The sequence below is a fragment of the Mustela putorius genome, unplaced genomic scaffold, assembly GCF_011764305.1.
Source record: "Mustela putorius furo isolate JIRA1106 unplaced genomic scaffold, ASM1176430v1.1 tig00537227_pilon_pilon_pilon, whole genome shotgun sequence".
Taxonomy (NCBI): domain Eukaryota; kingdom Metazoa; phylum Chordata; class Mammalia; order Carnivora; family Mustelidae; genus Mustela; species Mustela putorius.
This window is the reverse complement of record NW_025422368.1, coordinates 23,860,807-23,875,940: the sequence shown is the minus strand read 5'-3', so window position 1 is coordinate 23,875,940 and position 15,134 is coordinate 23,860,807. Positions and strand designations below refer to the sequence as shown.

The following is a 15,134-nucleotide window of genomic DNA, read 5'->3' as shown; positions in this document are numbered from 1 at the left end:
AAATGCAGAGAATTAAAAAAAGACTACTACAAAAATTATGCAAAAAAAAAAAAATTAGACAAACTAGAAGAAATGGGTAAATTTCTAGAAATCTACAATCTCCCAAAACTAAATCAGGAAGAAAGAATCTGAACAAACTGGTTACCAGCAAGGAAGTTGCACCAGTAATCAAAGAACTCTCAATAACCAAAAGTTTAGGGCCAGAAGGCTTCACAGGTGAAATTTACCAAACATTTAAAGAAGAGTTAATACCTCCCCCTTCTCAAATCATTCCAAAATATAGAAGAGAAAGGAAAACAGCCAAATTCTTTCTACGATGCCAACATTACTCTGATACCAAAAACAGACACTACAAAATAAATTTACAGACCAATATCCCTGATGAACACAAAAATCCTCAACAAAATATTTCCATACCAAATTTAACAATACATTAAAAGGATCATTCTCCATGATCAAGTGGGATTTGTTCCGGAGATGCAAGAATGGTTCAGTACTTGCAAATCAATCAACACAACACACATTACAAAATGAAAGATATAAATTATATGATCACCTCAACAGGTGCAGGAAGAGCATTTGACAAATTCGACATTCAGAAAAACTCCACAAAGTGGGTACAGAGGGAACAAAATAGTATAAATGCTCTAAGTGACAAACCCAGAGCTAACTTCATCCTTAGTGGTGAAAAACTGAAAGGTTTTCCTCTAAGATCAGGAACAAGACAAGGGTGTCCACTCTCACTACTTTTATTCAACATAGTACTGGAAGTCCTAGCCATAGGAATCAGATAAGAAAAATAAGAGACATCCAGATTGGTAAGAAAGGAGTAGAATTCTCACTATATGCAGATGAGAAGATACTACATATAGAAAATCCTAAAGACTCCACCAAAAACCTACAATAAAGGAATCCAGTAAAGTTACAGAATACAAAATCAACATACTGAAATCCACTGCATGTCTACACATTAACAAACTAGCAGGACGAGAAATTAAGAAACAATTATATTTACCATTGCATCAAAAAGAATAAAGCACCTAGGAATAAATTTTACCAAGGCAGTGGAAGGATTATACTCTGAAAACTCTTAAGATGTTGACGATGTCTTAGACAATGAAAGACATTGAATATGACACAAATGGAAAGACACACTGTGTGCATTTAAAATAAAGCTTTTAGTGAAACCAAGATTTTCAATACCCAGATTAGTATTCTCTCCACATATAGCATATGAGCATCAAAATCGATGCCTGTAAACAAACTGATGCCTATAAAGCTGAAGACACACCTGTATAGAATTTCAGGAGCCAATGACCACAAAAATGAATCGGGGATCTCAATTACAGGGTGGACTTCACAAATCCAAGTGCGGGGGAGCCTGTGTGGCTCAGTCCGTTCAGTGTCTGCCTTTGGCTCAGATCATGATCCCAAGGTCCTGGGATTAGGCTCCCTGCTCAGCGGGGAGCCTGCTTCTCCCTCTCCTCCCTCCCTCCTCACTATCACTATGTCACTATCTCTCAAATAAATACATTTTTATAAAATCTTTAACATTTTATAATTTCATAAAATCGTAAAAAAACTCTTTAAAAACAACAGCAACAACAAATCCAAGTGCAGAAGCCATTCCCAAACTCACCTTTTAAAGATTTCAAGTGTTGGACAGCCATTCTTAACACTGTGAGCTTGTCCAGTTTCCGTGCCATGGGATTGCACTGAGGGATCATTGCTGACAGTTCTTCGATCAGGTTATTCATTTTATCTCTCCTCCGCTTTTCGGTTTGGCTATGAGCTTCTCTAAGAAGGAAAAGAACCTCCTTTATTTTTAACAACGAGCAGACCCACAGTTACCTCGGAGGCGCTGACTGGAGCCTGAGGAGGCCAGCGAGCACGCCCTCCTTGCTCCCAACTCCGGCCCTGCGCTCCGGGTTCAGGGAAGAAGAGGAGCTGCTGAGCACCAGAACGGCGCTCATCTCTCGTCAGACCAACTACCCCTGCTCCTTCCTTCCTATCTTATTTCCAGAAACCTTTAAGAACTAAGATGTGTCTGAGGGCCACATGAGTAGTTTTAGAAATTCCCTCAGTCTCAGAAGGCGACCCAGCTCTTCCTTTCACTACAGATCACTGCTCTCTGGTATTCGCTTCGGCAGCTTCCCATGGGGCTGCAAATGTGTGCAAGTCTCTCTCTTTGGGGAAAAAAAACTCCTACCTTATCCTCCTCTGAGGGGTTTTTCCCTTGCTACTATCTTCCCTTCTCAGCCAGCTTCCTGGATGAACACCATCTCCGCTCTATTTTTTTTTTTTTATTTGACAGGCAGAGATCTACAAGTAGTGAGAGAGGAGGAAGCAGGCTCCCTGCTGAGCAGAGAGCCCGATGTGGGGCTCGATCCCAGAACCCTGGGATCATGACCCGAGCCGAAGGCAGAGGCTTTAACCCACTGAGCCACCCCGGCGCCCCACCATCTCCGCTCTTTTCTCAAGCAGGCACCTTTCCACCCATCTATTAAAATCAACCTTCAGCAAACCCTGCCCCACCGACACTATTTCTAGCAGAGGTCATCCTTATATTATGCAAGGCCTTGCTGATCTCTGCCTTGAATTTGACGGTCTGAACATTCCTTATTCCTCCGCGGGCTCCTGTGACCCTCCCCTGCTCCGCTGCCCTCCCTGCTCCACTCAGTCCCCTTGTCTCTTTACCAGCTCTTCCTCTTTCCTTCAAAGCAGTGCCCCAAGATCCCCCAGTTGGCTCTACTCTTTCCTCACCTTACAACTTCACCCTGAGATAGCTCCTTCTCTCAGAGGCTTTACAGCGGTTCCTAAGCTACTATTAAATCTCTAACTCGTTCATACTTCACCCCCTTCCTGACCTTCAGAACTTGAACTACACACTTAAATGATTCACAAGTGCCTTAAACCTCAGGTAAGCCCATACTGAATATGTTCTTTACAATCTACCCCCATTTTATATCTCCTTCCTCCATTACCCTTGACTTACTCTTGTAGAATTTATCTTGGTTGCTGATATCACTAGGCTCATTCTAGACCCTTCTTCCTTCTTCACTCGGAAGAACCGAATAATCACAAACTCCTATAGGTTCTAGTTCTTAAAATGGTTCTTATATAGGTCGTCTCTTCCTCCCCATCCACTGTGTCACCACCTTGATTCATGAGGTGACAGCTCACTGTACTACCCCCAAAAACCTTTTAACCTGCTATACTTCCAGTGTCTTCCCCTTTCAGTCTACGCAAACCCCAACTTCCAGAATTATCACTCTAAAACAAATGAAGTCATCTAATTCCATTGCACCAAACTGCTAAAATAGATTTCCACTGCCTACGAGGAAGAGCCAAACTCCCTCGTGACATCCCAAAGTTCTCCATGATCTGGTTTGCGCCCTCATTTCCAGGTCCATGTCTCCGTGCATTCCCTACACCTCCACGTGTTACTCCGCAGCAACGCCAAACAACCTTCTGGTCCTCACACATGCCGAGTCACCTCCCATCTCCTCTGACTCGCTCTTTGCTAAGCTTATAAAGTCCTTCCCTTCTATGTTCTTGGAAAAATCCTCTTCCTTCTTCGAAACCCACCTCAGCTATTCTTCTGGGAAACGGTCTGTGACGACTACATGATGAATCGCTTTCCTCTCTCAGCTGCCTCTAAGTCTTCGATCCATCTACCATGTCGCCAGACCTAAGTCACTGTCTGCTGGAAATTCAGTATTATTGAACACGTCACAAGGAAAGAAAAACATTGCCCATTAACAGGAAGGGGCCATTGAGTAAGACCTTTTTCATGGATGGTAAAATGTAGGGGGGAATTGTATATCTTACATTTACATTTTACATTTGAGTTAGGCTCTTTTACTCTTCACACTTGACTGTAAACATCTGTCTGTTTCTCCTACAACAGTCAGATTGTGGCGCTTCGAGAATTTCCACATAAGAAGAGTTTAAAAAGGACAATCTGATGGGAAAGAAGGAGAAGACGTGCTCTGACCTGTCTTTATGGGAAGTTTAAATTAGACAAAAGAAAATTTAATTTTTCCACATAAGAGATTGGGGGACGGGAGAACACTAATGAAAACCGATGGAGAGAATATTCCCCTTCCCACCCAACCATTCACCCTTGGGTCACACTACTCCTGGAACAAAATAAGTACTTTTGAGTGAACTGGATAGAATTCAAATTATATGTATGTTCACATAAGATTTAGTTACATACTCATGCTTTGGTCCATTCAGGAACAATTTTTAGATTAAAATTTTATGTTTAGAAGAATGTTAGAGTTATCCTCCTGCTAGAATTATCACCTCTCATTTCTACCAGTATTCCCCATCAGCACAGACACCAACAATGGGCAGAGATGCCTCCTTCCAGGAATGTACAGCAGGTGCGGTCTTCTGTCTTTGAGGTAGGGATTAGAGAAAGGTGAGAACATGTGGGAGCAAGGCCCTGTGGAGAACAATGAATGATGATGGCAGGAGCTAGGAAACCCAGAAGAAGGCAAAATAGCTAGTTTTTGAAGGAGATGCACCTAAAAGATTTCTGGAAGACTGTATTAGGGAAAGACCAATTTACCAGAGGCTGGTTGTCTGATAATTTAGTGGCAGGGGTCTGGCTCTTAATTCTGCATACTCTTACTGCCACTTTGATCCCTGTCAGTGTTTTGCAAATTAGATACAAAACCAGAATAAATGAAGAAAAAGCAAAACTGAGATCTGGCCATGTTGCCAGATATAGAAAAATTTTTGTTGATGCTGAGAATATGTTGAAAGAATTGACAAAGACTAACAATCAGATGCTCCTCAGAAGTAACTGGGATTTCTTTACAGCATAAATCAGCTTTGCTCTAGTGCTTCAAGAATAAACAGTCCCTCTAAGAAAAACTTAAAGGCACATTAAGACAAATGTTATTCCAGTAGATAGAAAAGGTAACAGGTACTTGACATTCACCACTTCTCAGAGCATATGGGATGAGAAAAACCTAATATTCGTGAATTAATTCTATCTTGGCGTCACCTTTTACTTTGGCTCAAGGTTTGTATCTGCAACATTTTCCACCCACCATCTAGCAATCTCAACGGTTCAGTGTACCTGAAGGACTTCGTTTTTACTTGTTGTTCACCATCTTCCATTCTACAAAAAAGCAGGATAAAGTGTCAAACTACATGAAACAGCTTTTATGTCATTCTTGAAAGAAAATGAATGTGAGATTAAGTACTATCATCCTACATCCTAAATCCTATTAAGTCTTAGTTAAATGCTACCCTGAGCTCCTAATGACTGGAAATGATTATTACTGTGGACACAAGTGGTGGTGGTGGTTCTCCTCCTGAGGCTCACAGGCCCCTCCTCCCCATCAGGGCAACGAAAACTGCTAACTTGTGACAATGAACAAAAATTATCTTGTGTGAGTCCTGAGAAATGTAATTTTCATATGAATAATATTAAATAGAATAATTTTTAGACAATTGGCTCCACCAAAAATTTTGTAGTGATGATATTAAAATAGCCTAAAAGTAAATGAAAAGGAATTTACTTTGTTAAAATTTACTTTTTAATTAAAACTATCATTGAAAATTGGAAACTCCGGTCACTTGGCAATAATATTAATAGTCACAGTAGTATATTCCCTAGCAGAATATGCCAAATGTATATATGCGTGTGGGGCTATATATGTATATATACACATGTGTGTGTATGTATTATGTAAGATGGGTAGTTACCACCAGACCACTACTATAGCAGAATATACTGATGGTGACAGAATACATTCCACGTTAAAAAATGATGCAGGCTGAGTAGTTTTTAATAATGCATATTTAAAAAAATATTATTTCCAAATGTATCAGAACAAACAAAAATAGACTCTTAAATACAGAGACCAAACTGGTGATTTCTAGAGGGGAGGTAGATGAGGCGATGGGCAAAATAGGTGAAGGGAATTAAGAGGTGCAAAATTCCAGTTATAAATAAGTCACAGGAGGGGCACCTGGGTGGCTCGGTGGGTTAAAGCCTCTGTCTTCGGCTCAGGTCATAATCCCAGTGTCCTGGGATCGAGCCCCACATAGGGGTCCCTGCTTGGCGGAGAGACTGCTTCCTCCTCTCTCTCTGCCTGCCTCTCTGCCTACTTGTGATCTCTGTCAAATAAATAAATAGAATCTTAAAAAAATAAAAAATAAATAAATCGCAGGAATGAAAAGTATAGCATAGGAAGTATAGTCAAGAATATTGTTGGGGTGGGGCGCCTGGGTGGCTCAGTGGGTTAAAGCCTCTGCCTTCAGCTCAGGTCATGATCCCAGGGTCTTGGGATCGAGCCCCGAGTCGTGCTCTCTGCTTAGCGGGGAGCCTGCTTGCTCCTCTCTCTCTCTCTCTGCCTGCCTCTCTGCCTACTTGTGATCTCTGTCTGTCAAATAAATAAATACAATCTTAAAAATATATATATATTGTTGGGGCACCTGGGTGGCTCAGTGGGTTAAAGCCTCTGCCTTCAGCTCAGGTCATGATCCCAGGGTCTTGGGATCGAGCCCCGAGTCGTGCTCTCTGCTTAGCGGGGAGCCTGCTTGCTCCTCTCTCTCTCTCTCTCTGCCTGCCTCTCTGCCTACTTGTGATCTCTGTCTGTCAAATAAATAAATACAATCTTAAAAATATATATATATTGTTGGGGCACCGGGTGGCTCAGTGGGTTAAAGCCTCTGCCTTCAGCTCAGGTCATGGTCCCAGTGTCCTGGGATCAAGCCCCGCATCGGGCTCTCTGCTCTGTGGAGAGCCTGCTTTCTCCTCTCTCTGCCTTCCTCCCTGCGTGCTTGTGATCTCTCTCTCTGTCAAATAAATAAATAAAATCTTAAAAAAAAAAGAATATTGTAATAACATTATATCCTGATAGATGGTAAGTACATATATCATAGTGAGCACTGAGTCCTTTGTGGAATTTGTGTGTTGCACACACAAATCTAACAGTGTCAACTGAATTACAAAGGGGAAAAAAAAAACTCTAAAGAAATGGTGAAATCCAAACCTACTGTACTTATGAAATCCAAACATACTATTATTTAATGGTCCCTGGTAGAACAGAGAAAAGGCATGATCCTATATTAGCCAAACAATTCATTTCTTGTTTGCAGCATAAACTAGGTAAGTGCAAATGCAATCAAAATATTCTCCAGATTTGCTCCTTTTCATGCCTTCCTCTTTTTAAAACCTTCTTCCTTTGGTTTCTGAGATACTACCCTACTTCAGAGCCATGTCTTCTCACATTTGGGGTAGGATTTCCTTCCTCCTTTTACAGTGTTTAGGCCTGAGTCCCCCCAGAGTATATCCTCAGTCCCCAAATCTTCCCACTCTCTGCACTTCCCCCAGTGACCGCGCATCCATGCCAATCACTGCAATGGCTTCCTGAACATTAGAAATGTGTGAATCTCTATCTCTAGACCAGGTGTCACCCCTAAGCACCAGGTCCTCATATCCAACTGCCTGGTTGAAGAACTGAGAATTACCATGCTCTCACTGTGTCCAAAACTGAATTCACCATCTATCCCTTGATCTCAGCATATAACATCCTCCAAATAGGTAACCAAGTCAGAAAATTTGGACACTTCCTGTATTCCTGCTCTCCTTAATCAACAATCATGAATTCTCTTTTAAACTTCTCATAACATGCCCTTCCCTTTCCATGCCCTGCTGTCCAGGACCTTACTCTCTTAGACCAATGCTCAGAAAACAATCTCTGGCAAAACTTCTCAGCTATTTTCTCTGCCTCCTGGGTTTCCCCCCTTCAGCCCATCCTCCATGTTGTTTCCCAAGTGATTCTTTGAACATAGAAGTCTGTACCACTTCCCACCTGGTAGGATAGCTATATTCTTTTTAAAAATGGACAATAACAAATATCAGCAATATGGAGAAACTGCATCCTTCACACACTGCTGGTGGGAATGTATATGCTGCTGTAATGTAAATGTAATGCTGGTGGGTACAGCCACTGTCAAAAACAATTTTTGTGATTCCTCAAAAACTAAACATAGGATTACCATATGACCCAGAAAGTCTCCTGAGTATATACCAAAAAGAACTTAAAGCAAGGACCCAAACACATACTGGTACATCAGCATTCATAACAGCATTATTCACAGTAGCCAAAAGATAGGAACAACCTAAATGTCCACCAGCAGATGAATGGATAAACAAAATGGGATATATGGCAACCCCTGTGCAGAGTACCCCAGAACCTCTCCCTGGCAGGCATGTACCCTGCCTCAGCTCCAGAGGACACCCCTCTAAGGCACTATCTCTACAGACAGTCCTAGAACATACCTGTTTGCCCCCACTTCAGATATCCTACCCGGACACCTTCTGTACAAAGAACTCAAGGGTCTCCTGCTTCTACACACTGCTTCAGCTCCGGCCACTCCACTGGGGCACCCCCTGCAAATAGTACCCCAGAAATCCCAGCTTCCCTTCACCTCAGCCATCCTTCCAGAGTGCCCTCAGTGTATAGAACCTGGAACTTTGCAACACACAGTTGGGACAGGGCGCCCACTCCACAGAGAGCCCTGGAATCCCGTAGCATACACCCACTTCAGCTCCACCTGTCTTGCCAGGGTGCCCTCTGTGTGGAGAGCTCCAGGATACCCTGAATAATACTCACATCAGCATCAGCTACACTGCCAAGGTTCCCTCTGGGTGTAGAGCCTCAGGACACCCCGGCATGCACCCACTCTAGCTTTAACTAACCTGTCAGGGCACCTGCTGCAGGGAGGCCCAGGGGCCACACTGACCTGTACCCACTTCAGCTATCCTGCCACAGTGCCTACTATGTGGAGAGTCCTGAGACAACCAACCCATGCCAAACTCATCTCCAGCCAGTGAAAGTCGCTAAGTGCACCAAGCCTTCCTTCAAATTCAGAAGTTGTTATTCTGCTTAATTCATAGAAACAAACATGGGGAGTAAGGAAGGCAAAATGGGGAGACAGAAATATGCTCCAAAAGAAAGAACAAGACAAAACCTCAGAGAAAGGAGCTAAATGAAATGGAGATAAACAATATGCCTGATAAAGAATTTAAAGTAATGATCATAAAGCTGCTCACTAGGCTGGAGAAAAGAGTGAGTGAACTTCACAGCGAGACTTTCAATAATTAAAAAATGTAAAAAAGAACCAATAAGAGCTGAATAATACAGTAACTGAAATAAAATATACCTTAGAGAGAATCAATAGTAGATTAGAGGATGCAGAATATATCAGCGATAAGGAAAAACAGGTTAATGAAAAGCACACAAGCTGAATGACAGAAGGAGAAAATAATAAATGAAGGTTGATTAAGAGAGCTCTTAGACAGCAGTAAGTGAAAAAACATTCCCATTACAGGGAACCTAGAAGCAACAGCAAGAGAGAAAGGAAAATATGTATTTGAAGAAGTAATAGGTGAAAATTTCCCTAACATAGGGAAGGAAATAGATATCTAGTTTCAAGAAGCACAGAGTTCTAAGCAAGATGAACCCAGGAAGGTCCAAACCAAGACATATAATAATTAAAATGCCAAAGGTTAAAGATAAAGCAAGACTTTGCATGCACCTGGCTGGCTTGGTCAGTACAGCATACTACTCTTGATCTTAGGGTCGTAAGTTCAAACCCCACATTAGACATAGAGCCTACTTAAAAAATAAATATATAAAGAGACTTTTAAATGTAGCAAAAGAGAAGCAAAAATTTACCTACAAGAAAAACCATGAGGCTATCAGCCAAGTTTTCAGCAGAAACTTTGTAGGTCGAAAGAAAGTGGCATGATATATTCAAACAGATTTATTCTGAGGATGCAAGGATCGGTCAATATTTGCAAATCGACCAACATGATACACCATATCAACAAAATGAAGAATAAAAATCATAATCTTCTCAAGGCAACTGGGTGGCTAAGTCAGTTAAACATCCGACTCTTGGTTTTGGCTCAGATCATGATCTCAGGGTCCTGGGATCAAGTTCCATGTAAGGTTCCCTGCTTGGTGGGGACTCTGCTTGTCTCCCTCTCACTTTGCCTCTCCCCCTGCTAATACTCTCAATTTCTCTAAAATAAATAAATCTTTTTAAAAAAAATCATGATTTTCTCAATAGATTTAAAAAAAAAGTATTTGACAAAATTGAACACTGACTCATGATAAAAATTCTCAACAAAGTGGGTTTAGAGGGAACATATCTCAACATAATATAGGCTATAAGTGAAAAAACTACAGTCAACATCATACTCAGTGATGAAGGACTAAGAGATTTTCCACTAAGATCAGGGACAACACAAGGATGTCCACTCACCACTTTTATTCAAGATGGTGTTGGAAGTCCTAGTCAGAGCAATCAGACTAGAAAAAGAAATAAGAGGCAATCATATCAGTAAGGAAGAAGTGAAACTGTCACTATTTGCAGACATGATTCTACATATAGGAAACCCCAAAGACTGCATCAAAAAACTATTAAAACTAGTAAATTCAGTAAAGTTGCAGGATGCAAAATTAATATACTGAAATCCACTGCTTTTTTTTTGCATTTTTATACACTAATAACAAACTAGCAGAAAGAGATTTTAAGTGAATACTCCCATTTACATTTTCACCAAAGACTAAAATACCTAGGAATAAACTTAACCAGGTGGTGAGAGATGGGTGCTCTGGAAACTGTAAGACTTTGATGAAAGAAACTAAAGGAGACACAAATAAATGGAAAGATACTCTGTGTTCATGGAATTAACATTGTTATATGCAAGGAATGAATCATTGAACATTACATCAAAAACTAACGATGGATTATATGTTGGTCAATTGAATCTAAATTAAAAAAATGTCCCTTCTATCCAAGACAATGTAAAGATTCAATGCAATCCCTATCAAAATACCAAGAGCATTTTTCAGAACTATAACAAACAATCCTGCAATGGGTCTGGAACCACAAAAGACCCTGAATAGCCAAAGCTATCTTGAAAAAGAGCAGAACTGAAGGTATCACAGTTCCACATTTCAAGATGTACTACAAAGCTATAGTAATCAAAACACTCTGGTACCGGCACAAAAACAGACACACAGATCGAAGGGAAAGAATAAAGGGCCAGAAAAAAAAAAAAAAGAATAAAGGGCCAGAAATAAACCCACCACTACATGGCCAAGGAGGCAATGGAGGCAAAGGAGGCAAGACTATGCCATGGGTAAAAGAAAGTCTCTTCAACAAATGGTGCTGGGAAAACTGGAATACTTTCTAACACTATTTCACAAAAATAAACTCAAAATGGATGAAAGACCTATATGTGAGAACTGAAACCATAAAAATTCTAGAAGAGAACACAGGCAGTAATTTCTCTGATGTTGGCTGTAACAATATTTTTCTAGATATTCCTCCTAACACAAGTGAAACAAAAGCAAAAATAAGCTATTGGACCTATATCAAAATTAAAAGCTTTTGTGCGGCTTTCATATAATAAGGCAACCTACTAAGGAGAAGATATTTTCAAATTCCATATCCAATAAGGCACTAATATCCAAAATAAAAAAGAACTTATACAACTCAACACCCGAAAAGCAAACAATCTGATTTAAAAATGGGCAGAGGTCCTGAATGGACATTTCCCCAAAGACATACAGATGGCCAACAGACACAAGAGAAGATGCTAATCACTAATCATCAGGAAAAGGCAAATCAAAACCACAAGATAACACTTTCCACCTATCAGAATAGCTGAAAACACAGAGATGAGAAATAACAAGTGTTGGAGAGGATGTACCGAAAATGAAACCCTCGCGGTAAGGCTGTAAATTAGTACAGCCACTGTGGAAAGCACTATGGATATGGATAATTTTATGGAAAAATTATCAGAAAAATTAAAAACAAGAATACCATATGATCCAAGAATTCTACTACTGAGTATTTACCCAAGAAAACCAAACCACTAATTATAAAAGATACATGCGCCCCTATGTTTATTGCAACATTATTTATAGTAGCCAAGATATGGAAGCAACCTAAGGGTCCATCAATAGATAGAAGAAGTAGTGCACCTACACGCACACATGCGCACACGCACGCACACACGCACACACACGAATATTCCACAGCCATATAAAAGATGAGATCCTACCATTTGCAACATGGATGGTCCTACAGTGTATTAAGCTAAATGAAATGGTCAGACTGAGAAAGATAAAAGCCATATGATTTCATTCATGTGGCATCTAAAAAACAAATGAATAAACTAAAAGCAGAATTGGACCTATAAATACAGAGAGTTAATGGCTGCCAGAGGGAAGGAGGGTGAGGAATGGGCAAAATAGTAAGGGGTGTGGGAGATATGGGTTTCCACTTATACAATGAATAAGTCATGGGAATAAAAGGCACAGCACTGAGAATATTGTCAATGATACTGAAATTACGGTATATGTGACAGACTGCAGCTATGTGGTAAGCATAGCATAATGTATAGAGAAGTTGACTAGGCTGTACACCTGATATTAATGTAACATTGTTACAGAAATGTGGTATATACATACAATGGAAAGTTAGCCATAAAAAGAATGAATTTCTTTCACGGAAACAAATGATAATGAAAACACAATGGTTCAAAATCTGTGGGACACAACAAAGGCAGTCCTGAGAGGAAAATATATAGCGGTATAAGCCTTTCTCAAGAAACAAGAAAGGTCTCAAATACACAACCTAAACCTACACCTAAAGGAGCTGGAGAAAGAACAAGAAAGAAACCCTAAGCCCAGCAGGAGAAGAGAAATAGTAAAGATCAGAGCAGAAATCAATGAAATAGAAACTAAGAAAACAATAGAACAAATCAAGGAAACCAGGAGCTGGTTCTTTTAAAGAATTAATTAGATTGATAAACCCCTGGTCAAACTTATCAAAAGAAAAGAGAAAGGACCCAAATAAATAAAATCATGAATGAAAGAGGAGACATCACAACTAACACCAAAGAAATACAAACAATTATAAGAACATACTATGAGCAATTCTACGTCAACAAATTTGACAATCTGGAAGAAATGGATGCATTCCTAGAGACATATAAACTACCACAATTGAACCAGGAAGAAATAGAAAACCTGAACAGACCCATAACCAGTAAGGAGATTGAAACAGTCATCAAAAATCTCCAAACAAACAAAAGCCCAGGGCCAGACGGCTTCCCAGGGGAATTCTACCAAACATTTAAAGAAGAACTAATTCCTATTCTCCTGAAACTGTTCCAAAAAATAGAAATGGAAGGAAAACTTCCAAACTCATTTTATGAGGCCAGCATCACCTTGATCCCAAAACCAGACAAGGATCCCATCAAAAAAGAGAACTACAGACCAATATCCTTGATGAACACAGATGCGAAAATTCTCACCAAAATACTAGCTAATAGGATTCAACAGTACATTAAAAGGATTATTCACCATGACCAAGTGGGATTTATTCCAGGGCTACAAGGTTGGTTCAACATCTGCAAATCAATCAATGTGATACAACACATTAATAAAAGAAAGAACAAGAACCATATGATACTCTCAATAGATGCTGAAAAAGCATTTGTCAAAGTATAGCATCCCTTCCTGATCAAAACTCTTCAAAGTGTAGGGATAGAATCAAAGCCATCTATGAAAAACCCACCGCAAATATCATTCTCAATGAAGAAAAACTGAAAGCTTTTCCGCTAAGGTCAGGAACACAGCAGGGATGTCCATTATCACCACTGCTATTCAACGTAGTACTAGAAGTCCTCGCCTCAGCAATCAGACAACAAAAAGAAATTAAAGGCATCCAAATTGGCAAAGAAGTCAAACTATTACTCTTCACATTTGATATGATACTATATGTGGAAAACCCAAAAGACTCCACTCCAAAAATGCTAGGACTTGTACAGGAATTTAGTAAAGTGTCAGGATGTAATATCAATGCACAGAAATCAGCTGCATTTCTCTACACCAACAGCAAGACAAAAGAGAAATTAAGGAGTCAATCCCATTTACAATTGCACCCAAAACTATAAGATAACTCAGAATAAACCTAACCAAAAAGGCGAAGAATCTATACTCAGAAAACTATAAAGTACTCATGAAAGAAATTGAGGAAGACACAAAGAAATGAAAAAATGTTCCATGCTCCTGGATTGGAAGAATAAATATTGTGAAAATGTCTATGCTACCTAAAGCAATCTACACATTTAATGCAATCCCTATCAAAATCCCACCCATTTTTTTTTAAAGAAATGGAACAAATAATCCTAAAATTTATATGGAACCAGAAAAGAGCTCGAATAGCCAAAGAGTATTGAAAAAGAAAGCCAAAGTTGGTGGCATCACAATTCCGGACTTCAAACTCTATTACAAAGCTGTCATCACCAAGACAGCATGGTACTGGCACAAAAACAGATACATAGATCAATGGAACAGAACAGAGCGCCCAGAAATAGACCCTCAACTCTATGGTCAACTAATCTTCGACAAAGCAGGAAAGAATGTCCAATGGAAAAAAGACAGTCTCTTCAATAAATGGGTGTTGGGAAAATTGGACGGCCACATGCAGAAAGATGAAATTGGGCCATTTCCTTACACCACACATGAAAATAGACTCAAAATGGATGAAGGACCTCAATGTGAGAAAGGAATCCATCAAAATCCTTGAGGAGAACACAGGCAGCAACCTCTTCGACCTCAGCCGCAGCAACATCTTCCTAGGAACATCGCCAAAGGCAAGGGAAGCAAGGGCAAAAATGAACTATTGGGATTTCATCAAGATCAAAAGCTTTTGCACAGCAAAGGAAACAGTTAACAAAACCAAAAGACAACTGACAGAATGGGAGAAGATATTTGCAAATGACCTATCAGATAAAGGGCTAGTGTCCAAAATCTATAAAGAACTTAGCAAACTCAACACCCAAAGAACAAATAATTTAATCAAGAAATGGGCAGAAGACATGAACAGACATTTCTGCAAAGAAGACATCCAGATGGCCAATAGACACATGAAAAAGTGCTCCACATCACTTGACATCAGGGAAGTATAAATCAAAACCACAATGAGATATCACCTCACACCAGTCAGAATGGCTAAAATTAACAAGTCAGGAAATGGCAGATGCTGGCGAGGATGCGGAGAAAGGGGAACCCTCC

At 40.0% G+C, this 15,134-nt stretch overlaps 1 protein-coding gene across 5 annotated transcripts in view; it reads right to left on the bottom strand.

Moving 5' to 3' along the window:
* ARNTL2 (aryl hydrocarbon receptor nuclear translocator like 2) overlaps positions 1 to 15,134 on the bottom strand; it is a 111,389-nt gene that overhangs the window by 48,325 nt on the left and 47,930 nt on the right. For 2 of the 5 annotated variants that reach the window (XM_013047798.2, XM_004776408.3), the window contains exons 4-5: positions 5,096 to 5,137; positions 1,640 to 1,797 (exon numbers count right to left, since the gene is read on the bottom strand). In XM_013047798.2, coding sequence (XP_012903252.1) covers positions 1,640 to 1,797; positions 5,096 to 5,137 — 200 coding nt within the window. Of the gene's footprint in view, positions 1 to 1,639; positions 1,798 to 3,588; positions 5,055 to 5,095; positions 5,138 to 15,134 lie in introns of those variants that run through there. The other 3 variants (XM_013047800.2, XM_045073230.1, XM_004776410.3) reach the window with 2 other exon arrangements.